The 18,716-nt window shown below is 24.5% G+C and overlaps 1 protein-coding gene across 4 annotated transcripts in view; it reads right to left on the bottom strand.

Moving 5' to 3' along the window:
* LOC145837797 (ras GTPase-activating-like protein IQGAP1) overlaps positions 1-18,219 on the bottom strand; it is a 30,143-nt gene extending 11,924 nt beyond the window's left edge. For 3 of the 4 annotated variants that reach the window (XM_082945245.1, XM_082945248.1, XM_082945246.1), the window contains exons 1-20: positions 17,458-17,573; positions 17,287-17,386; positions 16,845-17,079; positions 15,497-15,641; positions 15,178-15,291; positions 11,623-11,801; positions 7,507-7,603; positions 7,169-7,335; positions 6,694-6,793; positions 5,821-5,996; positions 5,494-5,658; positions 4,072-4,183; positions 2,664-2,793; positions 2,083-2,198; positions 1,273-1,440; positions 990-1,132; positions 725-871; positions 443-550; positions 252-323; positions 83-152 (exon numbers count right to left, since the gene is read on the bottom strand). In XM_082945245.1, coding sequence (XP_082801371.1) covers positions 83-152; positions 252-323; positions 443-550; positions 725-871; positions 990-1,132; positions 1,273-1,440; positions 2,083-2,198; positions 2,664-2,793; positions 4,072-4,183; positions 5,494-5,658; positions 5,821-5,996; positions 6,694-6,793; positions 7,169-7,335; positions 7,507-7,603; positions 11,623-11,801; positions 15,178-15,291; positions 15,497-15,641; positions 16,845-17,079; positions 17,287-17,386; positions 17,458-17,527 — 2,614 coding nt within the window. In that variant the 5' untranslated portion in view covers positions 17,528-17,573. Of the gene's footprint in view, positions 1-82; positions 153-251; positions 324-442; positions 551-724; positions 872-989; positions 1,133-1,272; positions 1,441-2,082; positions 2,199-2,663; positions 2,794-4,071; positions 4,184-5,493; positions 5,659-5,820; positions 5,997-6,693; positions 6,794-7,168; positions 7,336-7,506; positions 7,604-11,622; positions 11,802-15,177; positions 15,292-15,496; positions 15,642-16,844; positions 17,080-17,286; positions 17,387-17,457; positions 17,574-18,130 lie in introns of those variants that run through there. The other variant, XM_082945247.1, reaches the window with a different exon arrangement.
* Between the last annotated feature and the right edge of the window lie 497 nt (positions 18,220-18,716).

Genomic DNA, 18,716 nt, shown 5'->3' with positions numbered 1-18,716 from the left:
TTTTGCAAATAAAAGTATATGCAAAAAAAATAGTGCCTTGGGGAGTTAAAACCTATAAAACGAAATGTTCTTTATAACTTACTTAAAGTTTTGTAATCGTGTCTGGCTTTGTTAGAACGAAACCATGCTTGCAGCTTCACAATATATTTATTCTGTAACAAATAATATCCTTTTAAGAACGTAAATGCTAAAATATTTTCTGTAATAGTACTATTTTTTAAATGTTTTTAACTATAATTATTATAAATAACCTGTTTTTGCAAGTAACTCATTCGGTCTTGGAAAGCCTTGCGTAATTTCCACATTCTAACATATTTCTGTATCTAGAATAAAAAAATAATTTGTTCACAACTAAGATAAACCAAATCTTCAATTAATTATGCTATTATGTTTCAAAACTAATAAATAAATATTTATATATGTAATAGATAACAATTAATACCATAATGATGGCGTTCACATTTGATCTTAAGTAATCAAGACGCTTCTGGTACTTCTTTCGCTGGACATATCCTCTAAAAGCCGATTGTATACAAATAATAGCTGGGAGCTGTAAACAAAAAAATCAAATAACTTGAATTACCTTTTTTAAATACTGTAAAAGCTTTTGAATGAAGAAGTTTATTACAACTTGTTGACTATACTATTGTTAACAAATAAACTATGATAAACAATTGCAATCATAAAACTTAAAACTGTGTAAATAAAAACAATTAATTTAAACCTGGTTATCCATAAAATTTTTGCGTTCCTTGTACTTTCTTTTAGCTATTATCATTCGTGCAAACGATTGCAATTTTACAATATGATATTCGTTATCAGTGAAAAACTGACATCTATCATACGCTGCTGACACAAATTTTATTTGTTCCTGTATTTAAAACATAATAACAATGTCTACTAAAATTAAAAATAATCAAGAGTTAAGTTATACATATTTTTTAAAGTTTATTCGTAAGAAAGTCAGTACTTTTTCAATGTAAACTTACTTGAATATTTTCTTTGCTCAACATGCAACTATTTGGGCTAAAATTTTCAGGCATGTTCCAATTACCATCTAAAGTATCAACATTAAAGTAGTAAGCGTCACCTTCTTTTGTCTTGTGTGAAACCCATGTTGTCTCAATTCCACCTACAGTTAAGTAAAATTAATCACAATCTTTAACTAAGTATTCAGTACTTTAAAATCAGAAATATTTAAAAACTTAAATGAATTCAACATTTATTTATTTTTAACATAAACAAAACTTTAAATAACTACATTAAAAAAACCTTCTTCAATTTTGTTTTGTTTTTCCATTTGCAATCCCTCGTGGTAAGTGCTGGCACACTCAATAGTGAGGCCAGTAATTGCGAGATCTGCGTGTTTAAGCATTTCGTAGCAGGTTTCCCAATCATCACTATCAATGGCCGTGTTGACTGCGTACACAGCTGCCGCTTCTATATAAGTACAAGAAAATAAATACTTAAAACTTTTAATTAGAGTTACATATAACAATTTTTTTAATGAAAAAAAGAGTGACACAAATTGATCATTTTTAATTTGAACCAAAATTTATAACAAATATTTAAATGATAAAAAAATATTTTGAGGTTGTTTGCATGTTTATTGAAGCAAGCACTACTTTGTAAGCTTTTTGAATAACAAAATTGTGCTTAAATATTTGCATTAAAGTAATTAACTATTTTAAATACATCAATTACTAGTAATTTAGTTCGTAAAATTATGTTAAATTAATTACAATCAGCTGGAAATGCATTTAGTTACAATTACTACTAATTAACTTACTACTTAAAAAATTTATTTTTAACTATAAAAAGTTTTATGACTTAAAAATTAATATAATTAGTGTTTTACTAATCAAACTTAGTTTTATCAACTTATTCTAGTTAATTAGCTTCGTTTAAGTGTATAGCTTCGTAAATTATAATTTACTCAATAAATTAAAGATGTTTATTTAAAAAAAAAAGAAAAAACAAAATTTAAAATAATAACAAGCTATATTTTAACATTACTCTTATTTTATGAAATTAAATTAGCCGTGTATAAAATTTTAGTTATGTAAGCTCACTACAACGTACGTTTGAGAGCAGCTCTGGTTTGTTGGTTACCGACATTTACGCAACTTTGAATATCATCAATCCACAAACTGGCTTTACCGTCATCGCTTTTTGCTGATTTATTCTTGTGAAGCAGTCTGTCAGAAAATAAAATTAATAAAAACAAAACATAAAGTGTTTATAAGTCAAAAATACGATTTAAATATTGTTTTATTTGAATAATGCCCTTATAAAAAGTCTTTGTTTAATTTGTTTGGAGTTATAAAAGGTCCAGTTTTAAAAAATGTTCACGGAAAGAAATTACTTACGTTTAATAACAGGTGTAATTAAATAGTACAACACTTCTTCATAATCTACAAAGTAGTTATACTTTTTGTAAAAGTTGTATTTCAACTTCAACTTAACTATAACCAAATAAAAGTTTGATATGATGTTTTTAAGAGTTTTATAGTTCTATATCCTACAATCTTTACAATATAGTAACACCTTTGGTTATAATGCTAACGATTTTATTTTCTAATTTTTTAAGGAGAATGTATTTTTTACTTCATAATACAAAAATTATATTAATTAAGTTTTAAGCAACAACAAAATTGAAATACCTAGAATAATGAGTTATATTGTCTGCATCAACATTTTGCAACTTAAGAGCAGGGTTTTGCAAGGCTTCTAACAGCTTTGCAATATCATCAGTTTCTAAAGCGCTGTTTACACTGTTAACTGCTTCCAACCCTGAAAATTTCAGAATAAAGAAATTCAAGTAAAATTCTCAAATAAGAGGTTTTTATAAGTTTTAATCATAAGTCGATAAATATTTAATTTTCAGTTATGTTTTTTATATAATATCTAATACAAATAAATTTCAACCCATCATTAATACGAATAGTTATCAAAATTTATTAAACAAAAAAATAATTAAATACTGTATAAGAAAAGTTTATTTTAGCAGATGAATATTAACTTATAAAATTTTTGTCTGTGATATTTTTAATGTCAAGTCAGTACGTACAATAGGAGTAAATTGTTTTATAATGGGTAATAAATGAAACATTCTGTTAAAGCAAGACAGTTGTTAGAAAATTAAAGATCAGTAATTACAGTACACAAAATAAATGCAAAAAGTAATGTAAACAAAACTTGCAAGCGTTTTTCTTCTAACTTAGAATTTAAATCGAAACTTATAAGGATGCAACATGTCGCACGTTTTAATGACGTAACCATTTATTTACCACCATTAAAAATTGTAATAAAAAGTTTGTGAGAAATTTTAAGATATAGTTTAAATAAATTTTAAAAAAAGGACTAAATTAAAATAGTCAAAATACTGGCTTAGAGTGCGCATAGTTTTAATTTTAATATGCTTAAAATTTTTCAATGACTTATTCTTATTTATACGTTAATAGTTTTAATAATATAATAATTTAATGATTTTTATTATTTTAATTAATAAAAATCATACTTAAAAAATATAACAACATTCATACAGTTTTGTTTTACTATTTAAATACAATTGTTCGCTTTCCCGAACTCAATCAAGACAATTCATTTTTGGAAACGATTTTAAGTTAATCAATTAATATGCTTACTATGAAAACTAAAAAATTGTATTGGGAATTAGAAATAAAGTTCACAGTATAGTATATCATATACTATCAACTTACAACAAAATAAAATCACATAAAAAAGTTCAATATATAAAACTATGACTGAGGCTAATACTATGATTACAAAAAAATAACTAATAAATTATTAATGGCAACTTTAAAATTGAAACAATATTTAAACTCAAAAACTAAATAAATTTCATTCAAACCAATAACAAGTGCTTTATTTATTAGGTTTAACTCAACAATTTTTAAATTTAGATGGCATAAGCTTTGTAACGTATGTATACATTTTATTTAAAAATTATTTAAATCTGCAACATTTAAGTTGTATAAAAGTCAGTTTAAAAAAAGCAACACTAAAACAAATATCTAAACTCAATATTAATATGTTAACTGTAATTACTTGCAACTTCTTCTGCTATTTCAAAGTTAACTTGGTCGATTTTATTCTGTAAGTAATCCTTTGTCAGGTATTTATTTTTTTCTTGCTGCTTTTTTGTTTCTATTAACGATTCCTAATAAAATTTTGGGAATTAGTACTACAGTTAGTTTGAACATTTTAAATTAGATAACTTTTAGCCAGTATTTATTTCGGCCATCGTCAACAAGTTGAGATGTTTTATGCCATCGAATTTAAACAATGAACTTTACCGCACGATCAACAACAACAGCATCCGAGACAATCTCGGACAATCCAGATTGTCTCGGATGCTGTTGTTGTTGATCGTGCGGTAAAGTTCATTGTTTAAATTAGATAACTAAAATATTACGAAATGCAATGCGGTAACTTGCCACGTATATTTGCATGTTGACCCCAGTGTCACAAGTGCAGAGGTAATCAACAGATGAAAAAATCTGTGGCAGGTTTAAACTTAGCCTTTAAACTGATATTGAACTGAGTATCTTTGTTTAATCGTATCTACTGTCAGCTTTAATTGGTACAAACTTACAACAAAAATTAATAGTTTTGAAAAAAAAAATTTAATATGTTATAACAGGGTTGCCAATGTTTGAGGTAAAAAACTAGCCTGAGTGACAAAAAATTATACTGAGTAACTAAAATCAAGCCTGAGCTTGTTAAAAGCTTCAAAAAAATTTGCGCTCTCGCAGCAATTTGTTTTCACCTTAGGCTTACATATATTTTTTTATTTAAGTAAGGGCATGAATATTATTTGATTATTAATATTTAAGTTAATATATTGACATTTTATTGTATTAGCAGCAAGAAGGAGAAAATTACCTTAAATTTAAATCAACAATGCAAAATTAAAAAAAAAAAAATGAATGCAACTTAATCTTTTTCAACGTTTAATAGAAAGCTAACCTGAGTTTCTCAAATAATATTTATACTAGCCTAAGATTCTTAATAAAGAATTAAACTAGCACGAATTTTTCGAACTTCAAACTAGATTGAGTAGCTTAAGTATGTAGCAACCTTATTATAGCATAAGTTTTGTTTTTAAAAAATATAAAACTAAAAAACGTTCACACAAAGAACAGAACAGCATAAAATTTTTCAAGACTAAGTTAAAATACCATAAACTCTTTTTTAAAAACTTTAGTCAATTTAAGATAATTTTTTTTTTAATATATTAAATGCTAAAACCCAGATGCTTTTCTAAATGCTAAGTTACAAAGCATGTTACTGTACTTAACAAACTTTTTTTAATGCAATTAAGGTTAGAACTTTAAATTAAACTACTTTTATGTAATTTAAACTCTAATTTAATACAACACTTTAAAAACACTTTTTTTACCTAAATGTTTATTGTTATTAAAACACATTGAAAGAAGTTGAAAAAATTTCAATAACCACAAAACTTACACAAATTCTGCCACAGTTTCTTTCATCTAAATTATTAAGACCAACATCTGGGTGTTTCAGGGCTTTCCACAAACTGTCTTTATCTTCAAGTTGCAGCAATTCGTTTAACTCGGCTAACTTGTTCAATTGAGGTAATTGCTTCGATATTTCTTCATGTGTTAATTCCTACACAGTTAACACAAATGTATTTTACATTGATTTTTATAAAAATTGGGTCAAAAATAAAAACTGCTTACACTTTACTAATACTAAAAACCTAGTTTATTTTGGCCTTAATAAAATATAAATATCCTTTTGACATTAAAACAGGTAAATTCTAAGCACTACCTTTACTTTATTTTCTTTCAGTTTGTTAAGTTCTTCATAATGAATTTTCGGTAACTTGCTATAAACTGTTCCGAAGCCTGCGGTAGAATCTTGCAAATGTTTCATCAATTTTTCGCCACTTTCATCAGCGTTATCTCCTCCAAGCAGTTTGTTAATACTGGCGACAGCTGACTTTCCTAAAATTTTGAATATTTGTCTATGTTTACTAGTAATAACAACTGATAAAAATAAATAGCTTAACCATTTTAATCAAACGAAAATCTAAATAGTAACATTTTAAAATATCATTTATTAAATTTTCAAAAACATATACTATTCATGTAAAAAAATATGGTTTATTTGTAACGTTTTATTAATAGAGATCATTTTCAGAGATAATTATTAATAGATTATTAATAGAGATAATGCTGTTAAACATGAATCTGTCTGCAAGTAAAAAACAGTTAATGAGGTTATTCAAGTTAACTTGTGTTAAAACTTATATCAAAAAAAAAGGATTTTAAATATTTTACACATCATTCAACCTAATTCACCTAAAATAATTTGAGAATTCATAAAACAAAATTATTGCTTTAATCGCATTTTAAACGTCATAAGTTTGTGTGCAATGTATACTTTTTTTAAATTTTAAAGTTGTTTTAATTCCTTATATTATATTTGAAATATTTAATTGATAGACTGAAATATATGTGCAAGTATGCAGACTTATAGTTATTAACTTTTAATTTCTTATAATGTAATTTATTTACCTAAAAAACTGGTTTTAGCTTGTTAACGATAAATTACAGAAAAAAGTCGTAAAAGACAACACAAGTTTATTGACCTCCATATATAAATGCAAATAATATCAAAATAAACATTTTTTATACTCACGATATCTGTGTTTATAAGCAATTTCATTTGCAACAACAACCGAATTTTGAACTTCCTCTTTATCCAACATTTTTGATTTTTCTTTAGTATCTTCATTTTGCTATATATTTAAAAATAATAACAAATGGCAGAAGGTTTTTTTTTTTTGATAAACCTACACTTAAATAAACTATTTTTTATTACTCAGTGAAAAAATCTAACTTCACAATTAAAAATAAAGGTAATAGCACTTGAGCATGGTTAGTTAAAACGTTCAACTTATTTACTATGTCAAACTTTTACTATAACGTTAGCAAAACACTTCACCAGGCACTTAGTTAATTAAGTACTGTTGTAAATAAACAAAAGGAACTGATGATATTAGCTGTAGATGACAGTTTTTATTATAACAGTTATACCTTCAGTAATATAACAAAAAGAAATAAAACCAACTTAATGCAATGTCTTATTTTTGTACAAGTAAAAATTAACAAACTTGATTAGACTTTTTAGCATCAAGGTGCTGTATGAGCTGGTGCTTATACCAAGTTTCGTTCTGATCTTCAACATTTTTTATGTTCATGTCTTTCAGTAATTGAAGTATTGTAGTATCACAATCTTCATTTTGCAATACTTTATCCAAACATGTCAATTGAATGTCCACTGAAGAAAATGAATCAATTAATAAATACTTTTTGCTGTTTTTAATTATATAATTTACTAAAAACCGAAGAACAAGAAATTTAAATTCAAATGTTAAAACTTGTTAATTTCAACTTTAATAATGAACTTTTTATATTTTTTCTCAATGTTTCATTTAAGAAAAATACTTACAGTTAACGTTATTGAGGTTACCCTGTAATTCTGCATGCGTAAGTAGTTCTTCATACATATCTCTATCTGCATCTTTAACATCTTCTTTATCTTTAGCCTTTAAATTAATAAAAAGCTAAATAAGAATACAATAAAATGAAAACTAAGTTAATGTCAATTTATAGAACTCTACACCTTATTTAGACTAAAACTAATAACGTTCATACTATAAATACATTTGACAACAACATATTTTTTAAAAGCTTAACCAAAAAGTTGCTATATATATCAAACTTAGCTTGTAACTTTGACTGACATTTTTTTCTAAATAAAAAGAAATTCAAAGAAAATTTATATAATAAAAACAAAAGAGTAGAATATTACTACAAGTTGTTACATAAAAAACTATATTACTTAAAATTTTTAGAACTTTGAAGTAAAACAAAACTTAAAAACATAAAAGAGCCACCACAAGTGTCATTAATAATTAAATTTATAATACCATAAAACTATTATCAACTATTTTAGTTTATCATCTGTCTAAAAGATGTCAAGTCAAAGAAAACGGGCAACATGATTTATAGAACAAGCATATAATTTAAAGGCATAGATGAGTCTTACTTGTATTTTAAAGTTGTTCTTATTTCGTCTATTTTTATCTCTGTTATCAGATAATTTTAAAAGTTTAAGAAAACTTTTAAGAAGATAAGAGAACAAAATTGCAAATTCAATAGCTACTAGGGCTCTTATGAAAATGCGACTTAAAGTTTTCAGCTCTGAGAAATTTTACATAAGGAACTATCAAAAAAAACATCTTGTGTAAAATTCTAAGTAATTTAAAGAAGTTTGATAAAGCGTATATTATTAAGGATTAAAAAAAAAACTTAGATCACCAAAAAATTACTTCTTTGCTGTAAGTTTTAACACAAATTAACTTGAAAAACCTCACTAACTATTTTTTATTTACAGGCAGATTCATGTTTAGCAGCATTTTGGAAAAGTTAAAGGTGAACAAATCGTTTGGTTAATTTTTTACTATATTTTGAACTAATTATGACGTCATATCAAGAGAATCAATCATTAAATCATTTAAAAGTATACATAAAGCTAACATTTTTTAAAGCTGAATTTAAGTTTTTTTTAAAGCTTGTAATAAAAAAATTGAATATTTCTAAAGTTACAACTGTTTTAACTTTACCACAAATAGATTAAAACAAATGCTTTTAAAATGTTTATGCTATTCCTAATTTAGTTCAGAAACAGAGCCTTTTTTTACAAAAACTTTAAATTTTCAAACATTTTTTAAACGTTACATAGAAGAAGTTTATGTTTTTTTAAATATAACTGGATGTTTTTTTTCTAAATACAACCTTTTATGCTTTATCAAAAGTAAATTTACGTAGTAGCTTTTTTATTATGTAGCTATTTGTAACTTAATTCTAAAACTAACAGTTTTTACAAATTACTGAAACTTAGCCAAAAGGTTTTAAATGTAAAAATAGTATAACTTATCATGTTTTAGTTAAAACGTTTTTTTAATTAGAACCGTTTAAACTTTGCCTAAAATAAATACATTCAGTTGCTTTTCAAGGCTTAGCTAATTGTAATTTTATTTTGACACATACAACTTTTTTCATAGTTAACTCTAACATTACAACGATAAATTAACTAAAGTGACTAACAAATAGAATTAAGACACTTATATATATAGTTTTAATTTTGGCATTTTCTACTTTCATAAACTATACTTGTGAAAAATGCATAAGTATGTACTCAAAATACTCTTTAAAATTTAACTTTCTAAGGTAACTAATAAGTATAGAGTTTATTTGCTTTTTAGTGATATTTTGTGTTAAAACGTACAAAAAAAAGTGTATTTTTTTGGTCAATTAAAGATTTTTTTTTTCAGAAAAACTCTAAGCATTCACGAAAGTTTTTTGAATGTTTGGTTTTACACGAGGTGTTTTTGTTATACTACTCACATGTAAAATTGCTCATAGCTAAAAACTCGAGTTTCGCGCAATTGAAATTCTGACAACAAATCTAATAAAAATTTTATGGGGTCGAATCTCAAAAAGATAACTTAAAATTCAAAAGAAAAATTTACCAGAGTGTCTAGTTAATAATATTCTAAGGTATATTTTTTCAGCTTCTAAGAAAGAAATTTAAAGTTATTAACATAACCATACTTTAATGATTTTTTTAATAAAAATAATTAGAGCTTGAATAAATTGTAAAGTATTACGTAAGGTCAAATCAATAAAACTATGATGGTTATGTTTTTACTAAAAGAAATTATTCTCAGACTCAGAATTCATTTTGAATAAGACTCATTTATTTGTTGCGCTGATGAGCTCTTTCTCTTAAAACGAGACTTAGTTTACAAAATAAAAAGTTTGTAACAAGAAACTTCAGAAACTTAAATGTCAGAATTTCATTTGTCAGAATTTGAATTATCATGCACCCCTAATAAGTGGGAACGGGTCAAAATTGCACAAAGACAAATTGCACTAGGACACAAAGATACTTTTGCACGAAGACAAATTTGCACGAGGGGACAAAATTGCACGGAGACAATTATGCACCAAGGGTCAATTTTGCACGAGAGTTAAAAAATAACTAAAATATAAATTATTAAAAAAACAAAAAGAAAAAAAAGTTACTGACCGAGGGTAAGGGTTAGGGGTAACAGTGATAGTAAAAATAAAAAATAACTAATAAAATTATTATTAAAAAAAACTATAAAAATGACTAAATAGAAATTAATTAATTAAATAGAAAAAATAAGTTACCGAATGAGGGTAAGGGGTAACAGTGATAGTAAAAAAAATAACCATAAAAACAAAGTAAATAAAATAAAAACAAAAAAAAAAAAAAATTCAACCCGTGCAAAAATGCCTCCGTGCAAAATTGTCTGCTCGTGCAAAAGTATCTTCGTGCAATTTTGTGCTCTCGTGCAATTTTGTACGCTCCTGCAAATTTTACAGCTACCCCTAGTAAGTACCTTATAAAAAATGTAGTATTAAAGAGTGAAAATGACTATTTCATTAAAAAGTTTTCTTCACCTAAAATTTTTACCTATATTTTACATATATTTAAATATTTATATTACAAATTTTTACATATAATTCTTTGCTTACTTTTTTTAAATACGCATAGAATTTTTGTAGATTTAAAAACATCTTTGATTTTCTCAAAAATAAGGAATTTTTTTAGTAGTCTTAGTATACCTTAATGAATGAAATCTTTAGAAATGTTAATTCTTCAAACTGTGTACTTAATATATTCTTTAAAATTTAAAGTCCCAAGCAAAACAAAAATAAATTAACTTTAGTCGATTTTAAAATTTTCGAGAAAATTAACCACGATAAAATTGTGATTTATACGTCTGTAAAAAACTTTTTTCAAGAGTAAAAAAACAATTATAAACTTACTTACAGTTAATACTTAAAGCTTTCATATAAGATAAGCTTTTATATAAGATTTAGTACTAATAGTAATACCTAAAAAAAAAACAACCATCACTCGGTAGCCTTAAAAAACAATAAACACCAACATTCGAATCAAACACCAAAAAAAGTAATCAAGTAGTACTTTAATCTATGAAATATAACTAAGCAAAACATATTATTACAACATAATTAGTGATTAAACTCATTAATAAGTAGACAAAGTTAAGTTTTTATTGCATAAGTAAGTGATGTACTACAAAACTTTTTTTAAAGATTTTCAAGTTAAAGCACCATATAAATCTACTGATTATCATTTATCTAACCGGATATTTTATTACTTCAGATGTAATTTCACAATTTTGAAGTAGTTCCTTCTGTAGTTATCAAAATCCAAAGAGTATTTTTTCAACAATAAAATAATCAAAATTATTTAGCTAATAAATAATTAGCAAATTAAAATTATTAAAAACCAAACACTATATAAAAACTTAACCTAACAAAATAAAAAAACATTAGATCTAGGTTTTTTAACTCAGTAGGCTAAATTGATCCCAATATTTAAAAAAGTTACAAAAAAATAAAATATTAAAAAACCAGTAAAACTTCAGTGTATGTGGCAAAAAAAATCTTTTAGTTTAACTAAAAATAAAGTTGTTTAACATAGTGATATACAACACAATCAAACCTTGGCTCGTGCAGCGTCCTGTTTAGAGCGCTTATGAGCAAATAAACATTTCTGGTATTGTTGTGCATTCTTTCTATTAACATGTTCTAGCATAGCTTGTGGGTTCAGAAGTTTGCTACAAGTTTCCTCAACATCTCCTGATTCTAACGCCTCATTGATGGCAATTACTGCTGCATGCACTGTTTCAATTTAAGAGATTAGATATAATTTTTTTAGTTACTTAAAGTTTTTGTGGACTAAAAATAAAATACAAACTACAAAACACCTTAATTTGATATTGGTTGTGTAAAATTAATCTAAACAGACTTGGTAAAAAACACATTTTTAGTTCTAACTAAGTGCAATAGACTTTTTAGTAATCGTAAATAACTTACAAATCTTTTATGGTTTACAAAGGTTTCTATACAAGCAAAAACAAATACTTTTTTTTACAACAACTAAAAATAATTCAAAAGACGTTATAGAAGGATGTACGATAATACTTCAAATTAAAAACATATAAAAGAAAATTTTTATTTAAACAGAAAAACTTCTGTTTTCTATGTTCTTCATTTTTATTTTTAGTTAAGTTACAATTATTTCCTTTATCTTTATTTATCTTGTTTCAAAATACCGTATAAAACGACTTTTAGTAAACTTTATTTAATGGACTCTTTAAACTTGTATATTTGAAACATACTTTTTCTTTAAAATTATTAAATATTTATTGTAACATGTTTTATAAATAAACTTCCATTCTCTTGTATTCACTATACTCATTTTTTAAATGTTGTTTTTTATATAGGTAAAATTACGGATTTACATATCTAAAACAACTATTCTTAAGTTTTTTCTTACTCTTACATGAGTTCTTTTCATACTGTAATTTCTAAAAGGATATTCAAAATTATATGATTCAAATAGATCAAAAGTATTCGTAAATTTATTTTTTAGTGTTTTTTATGCAAGGTATTTGCGTGATTGATGTGTTGTATCAGGGTAAAACAGAAATGCATATTGAAATTCAGCTAGTTTTGAATGTAATAAATAATCGACGATTAGGATACATGTTGCTTTTCCATGAAATAAAACACGAAGAAAAGTTACAACATGAAGTAAGCGCAACGTCACTTCCTTGCAAATTACCAACTTGCAAGTTGTGTTCTCTTCATCAACTATTTATTCAGTGTAAAACCGCTTACAAGCTTACATAGCACTTTTGCTGATTATTGCTCTTTTAAAAACTTGCTTTTGCTCAAAAATTTTTGATTTAAGTAGAAAATTTACTTTGGGCGAAAAGAGTGAATAATACTAGTAGTCTTCAAAAATAACACACTTACTGTATTATAACCATAATATAAATTAGAGAACTTTCTTAATGATAAATCTACTTTTTTTTAACTTATATAAAATACTTTATCTTTAATAAAAATAAAAACTATGTATCTACCATAAATATTATATAAATTAGATAAAACATATGTTTTTTTTAATAAAAATAAAATACATTTGTAGATTTTATACGTAATAAATTAAATTAATCACTACATACTTTATCAAAATAACAAACAAATAGGTCTGTGAATAAATAAAGCCCTAAAAACATCATTAGAAAGACTATATTTAGATATTATTATTTAGACATTATTTTACCTTATGATTTGCAACTATTAACCTAAAAGTTTATTATAAACAACTTCCGTATTTAATTACAACATAATCTTTTTAGTAAGGTGCTTTAGTTTAATGTACTTTTTTAATAACAGACACTTAGGGTTTGTATAGGTTGTTGTAAACTTAATTACTTACTAGCATATATGCTAAATCTTTTTAATTCTACAAAGAAGCAAAAAAAAATTTAAACAAACAAATAAAACGAATTTTTGTGTTTTCATGGTAGTAACAAACTTAAATCATAATTTTAAGTTGTTTGTACAGCTGATAAACAAATAGTATAATAGACTAAATCTGTTTTAAATTACAAACTAATTTTCAATAGAATTAGATTGTTATACTAAGTTATAAAGAATATATCTATTTAAACTTGTGACTTTTTTAATATTCAGGCTACAAATAAATTCACTTTTATACAACTAGGAAACTTTATAATCTAAAACTAGTTAACCTTGAACGCCAACATCAAAAACCTTATAAACCTTAACTGGGCTTTTTTCAATATACTTAATCCAATTTACTTCCATTGCAAACTAGACACATACTAGTCTAAATTGTTTGGAAAAACTATACTTTTGGAAAACAAGTCTTTTTTTTCTTTAAATATAGCACTGATTTATTTATGAGTCTTTTAAAATGTTCAAAAGTTTGCTTAGCAGTTTAGAAATATTAATAATTAAAGATCACATGTACAAAGAGATAAAAGAAGTCACCTGTTGAATACCGTGACTAAAAATATTTGAAAAACAATTCACTGAGGTGTCAAATAAAATACATTAGACTTAAAAAATTAAAAGTAATCTATTTTAACAGTAACTCTAAACATACATAAGATCTATACTGAGATTTGTATGAGAAAAATTTAGACAGATAGCTAGATAAATTACACATAGACTCAATAAAAAATTACGACAAGTTTAATGTATTTAACCTTTAAATTCAAAGCTTACAATTAAAAAAAAATATATTTACATCTTCAATATTTAAAATGACCTAAACGACAGCAAAGTAATAAAAAGTTTTTACTGATAATAAGTATAAATACACGAAAAAGTTTTTCAAGTACAAAATTAAGGGTACAACATGTTTTTTGCTGAAAAATTAACAATCAATTAAAACTTATTACTATTAGTTAAGATATATTCCGTTATTTGAAAGCTTCAAGTACATGTTACAAGATAGTTTTTATTAAACAAAAGAATTAATTAAATTTTAAGATACTATCACTTTTGAATTGAATTTTATAATTATAAAAAAAAAGAATATTTAAATTAGAAATTTTCAGGAAATTTTAAAGAGTATATTAGAAATATATTTCCTGCATTTTTAAGAAATTTACTTAAAAGTTTTATATTTTTTTTTTCTGATACTGGAAACAACTTGTAGGAAGCATATCATGAAAAAATAAAAATATTTTAAAAAAATAAAACAACATTTAAAAAAAAATTTTTGATTATTTTTTGAAACAAAAAATTTGTTAGAAACCTAAAATACGTTTCTTACAAGTTTTTCATAATTTATTAAATGTAGTCGTAGGTTATCTCGGATACTGTTGTTGATATTCGTGTTACACAGGAAATTATTTAATACAAAATTAAAAAAAAAAATATTTTTAAAATTTTAAACTATTGCTCAAAAATCGTAGAAGAAAATAAGTATTTTAGTGAAAGTATATTTTTACCTTTTAAATTGTCGCCTTTCATAAGAAACCAAATGTAACTTAAATATGTATTATGTACCCAATAAACTTTGACGATTTGTATCTTAAAAGTTACTATTAGTTAAAAAACGGTAAAAACAGCTGATAGTTTAGTATGTAATGCAAATTATAACACTAATAATTTTATAACTAATTACCCCCCATAATCTTAACAGTATACTCTTTATATAACAAAAACTTACAAGCAGCCTCGTCAACTGACATTTCATTAGCTAATATACCGCCAATCTTGTTAAACTGGGGCATATGAATTCCATATTTTTCTAGTTCAGTTTGCATGATAGTCAATTGTTCCTCTGTTTTAAATAAATATAGAATATATGTTTTACACTAACAGTTTTATTAACTTTAAATTAATGTTTACAATGATTAACAAAATTATTGCTATCAAAGAACGCTAAGACATATTAAAGTATTGCAACATATATAAAAATAATTAACAAAATATGTTGATAAAAAAACTAATAATGCATTTATTCGAAGTATTTTTCACTCAATCACCTGTAAACTCAGCTATTCCATACAAATCTTTCATTTGAGGTGCTTTACCTAGCTTAAACAGATACAAACTTAAAGCATGAAGACAGTATATAGTGCGAGGCATATTCTTTCTATCATATATATCTGTAGTTTCTGGGTAAAATATCTGTTGCGAATTTATATAAACATTTTTTACAACACTCATACTAACTTAAATATAAATCAATATATTTGTTTAGCATTTAACATTTTATCACTAGAATGATAAATATTTTATTTCAGATATATTCTACCGAGTTTTGAAAATTAACCAAAAAATTTTTAGTAATACCTGCTAAAAATAGAAAACTAACCAAGTTCAATGATTATAACTAAATACAGTATCACAGACAAAAACAGTTGTTTACAGAATGTATTTAGAATTGTATCTTTATAAACAAACAAAATATTTGGAAAAAGTATTTTTTTAATGTTAACAATAAACTTTATGAAACATACACAAACAATAAGTGAAATGAAGTGAACTTTAATGTGAAAATTATTACATAGCTTATATGAATTTAAATATATTTTTGATTATAAAAAAAAATGGACAGACATATAAACTGATGAAGAAAACACTTAGCAAAATTATAAAAACAGGTTATATGGGTAAAAGACAAAAAATTTCTTTTAGTTAAAATGTTATATTCTTTAAATTTCTTTTTAAATATAGAAAATACAAAACAAAAAGTAAATATTAACGAACTAGTTTAAGATATTTTTTTAGTATAAAATAATAACTTAACAATTGACATAGCTGTTATAATCTTAATACACACATTATAGTACCTTTATAGATTTAAGAAAATATTCTAACTGTTTCTTAAGATCACAATAACAAAAGTTAACCAGTATTTATAAAAATTAAAGAAACTTTGAAGTAAACTGTAAATATCTTAATAGAACCACTAATTACAAAAAATTTTATACAAAGATATTGTAGTAGTAACGTGCTTCTAAAATATACACTTAAACTTTTTTTTAACCTTTTTAGTATATAAGGATTTTGGCACTGACATATAATACAACAAAAACAACCAAATGATATTTATACCTTAAAAAATCGTCCAAGTTCTGTAAAAAAAAGCATTTATATAACATAATACTTAATAAATAAACATTACACTAATTGAGTCTAGGTAAACTAAGAGATAACAATGAAAATACTATTTTCTTGAAGTAAAATAAGCAAACTATTTTTAAATATGTACTGATATGGGCAGGGCAGTTTAGTTGAACAGTATTACTTTACAGATATTTTTCACATGTACTTAATTTAAAGCTATAAAACATATTTATTACGATACATTTTAGAAAATTATCTTACCTTTGGTAAGCCAACATGTTCCATAGCCCTGAACCAAGCATTAATATTGTCAGTGTGTTTGAAATGTAGTCCTTTTTGTTCAAATCTCTTTAAGTCTTTGTCGTAAATTTTTCTAGCAGGAACTTTATCAGGAGCAAAATAATGCGCTAACTTTGCTAGAGTAACCCCATGTCTTAGACTTTCTTCTAATTCAGTACTAGGAGGTATTTCTTCAGATATACAGTATTCCATCCATCTTTGAAATATAAACCATTAAAGTTTTTGTATTTTTTAACTGTTAAGTAATCAAGTATTGATAATCAATTACTTAAATATAAGCTTATAAAAATATGCTCAATTTAAAAAACTTTAAAGAGCTTCAGATAAATGCAATTAAGTAAAGCAAAAAATAAAAATATTAGAAAAATACGAAAGTTAATACTACAAAACATTTTGAACCAACTGTTTTGCTTCTTCTAAATGGCATAAATATTCATAAGCCATAGCCTGACTTCTTTTACTGTCCATCTCATCAGCTGTAAGACGCTCATCTTCCGTGATTTCTGTTAAATTTAAAAAGCTTAATTTAAAATTAATTAAAGTACATATGGTTTCAACTAAACACATAACTGACGGAAATTAAGCTTAACTCGACTTTGCATTGTCCCTATATTACCAACAGTTTTAAAACATTTAAAGCTCATGTTTTACAACTAGTTTCTTTTTCTAAGCTTGATTTACCCAATAAAAGCACAAAACAAATGAGATTTGAGTTTAAGTTACTTAGTTCACATTTGAAGAGGTTGCTTTTTTAAGAAAAGAGAGAAGAAATTGTTTCTAAAGTATACAATCAAAACAGAGAAAAAATATCTCAAATGAACTTCTAATATATTGTTTGTAATTTGATAAAAGTGTATAACATCTTATAATTTATTTTTTCTTGTTTATTTTGTATACAATATCTATTTTTCACTTTTTGAAAATTATGCAGCAATTGTAAGCTTTATAATACTGTTTTTATTCAATTTATTAGCAAAAATAAATCTTTAAAAAAAAATTATAAACTAAGTTAACAAAGCGGAAACTTATCTTTTTTTTTTGAATTTATACAACCGTATACTACATTTATTTAGCTTCTATTATAAAATGAAAAATTGGTTTAGTTTAAAATTTTTTAATCGAGTAACAAAATAAAAGGTCATAATCAAAGCTTGCAATACGTTATTTCTAATTTAACATACTAGCAAAAAAGTAATAGTCTTACTTTTTGAAAAGAAACATAAATTTAAAAAATATGCAGAACTTACTTCCAAAATCAGCTCTTTGACCCTCCATTGTATAAAAACTTTTTATCAACTCTCAATTAACGTTTACAAATTGTAGTGAACAAATTACTGTCACAAAAAAAAAATGACATAAGCATCATTCAAACAACTACTATTTTTAATGCAATAAAACATATTTAAGTTACATTAAAACAAAAAACAAATCTTATGTATTGTTCAGTACATGACTTCATTTTTCAAAAATTAAAAATGTATTTTGTAAGATCAATCTTTTTCTGCTTATAAAAAAAATAACTATTTAAAGCATAATATCTAATTATACACTGATCAGTGTATAGATTTTTATTAAGCTTGCAATTAAAAAAAAAAACAATCTGAACACTAATAACACTAACTGCGTCAATTGTTATGTTGAATACTACTTACATATAATCATGTATACTTAATTACATAAAAAATGCTTTGTGTGGATTTCAACTGTTAGTAAACAACAAAAAAAAAAGCTTTAAATATTGAATTAATAAACTTTTACTATAATTCATTATAATTTTAATCAATTAAATTTTCACTAAACTTTAACTAAAATCTAATAAAACAACATAAGTTT

The sequence above is a fragment of the Thalia democratica genome, chromosome 6 (genome assembly GCF_965202585.1).
Source record: "Thalia democratica chromosome 6, ktThaDemo2.hap1.1, whole genome shotgun sequence".
Classification (NCBI taxonomy): domain Eukaryota; kingdom Metazoa; phylum Chordata; class Thaliacea; order Salpida; family Salpidae; genus Thalia; species Thalia democratica.
The sequence above is the reverse complement of the archived record's forward strand: the minus strand, read 5'-3'. Positions and strand labels throughout refer to the sequence as shown.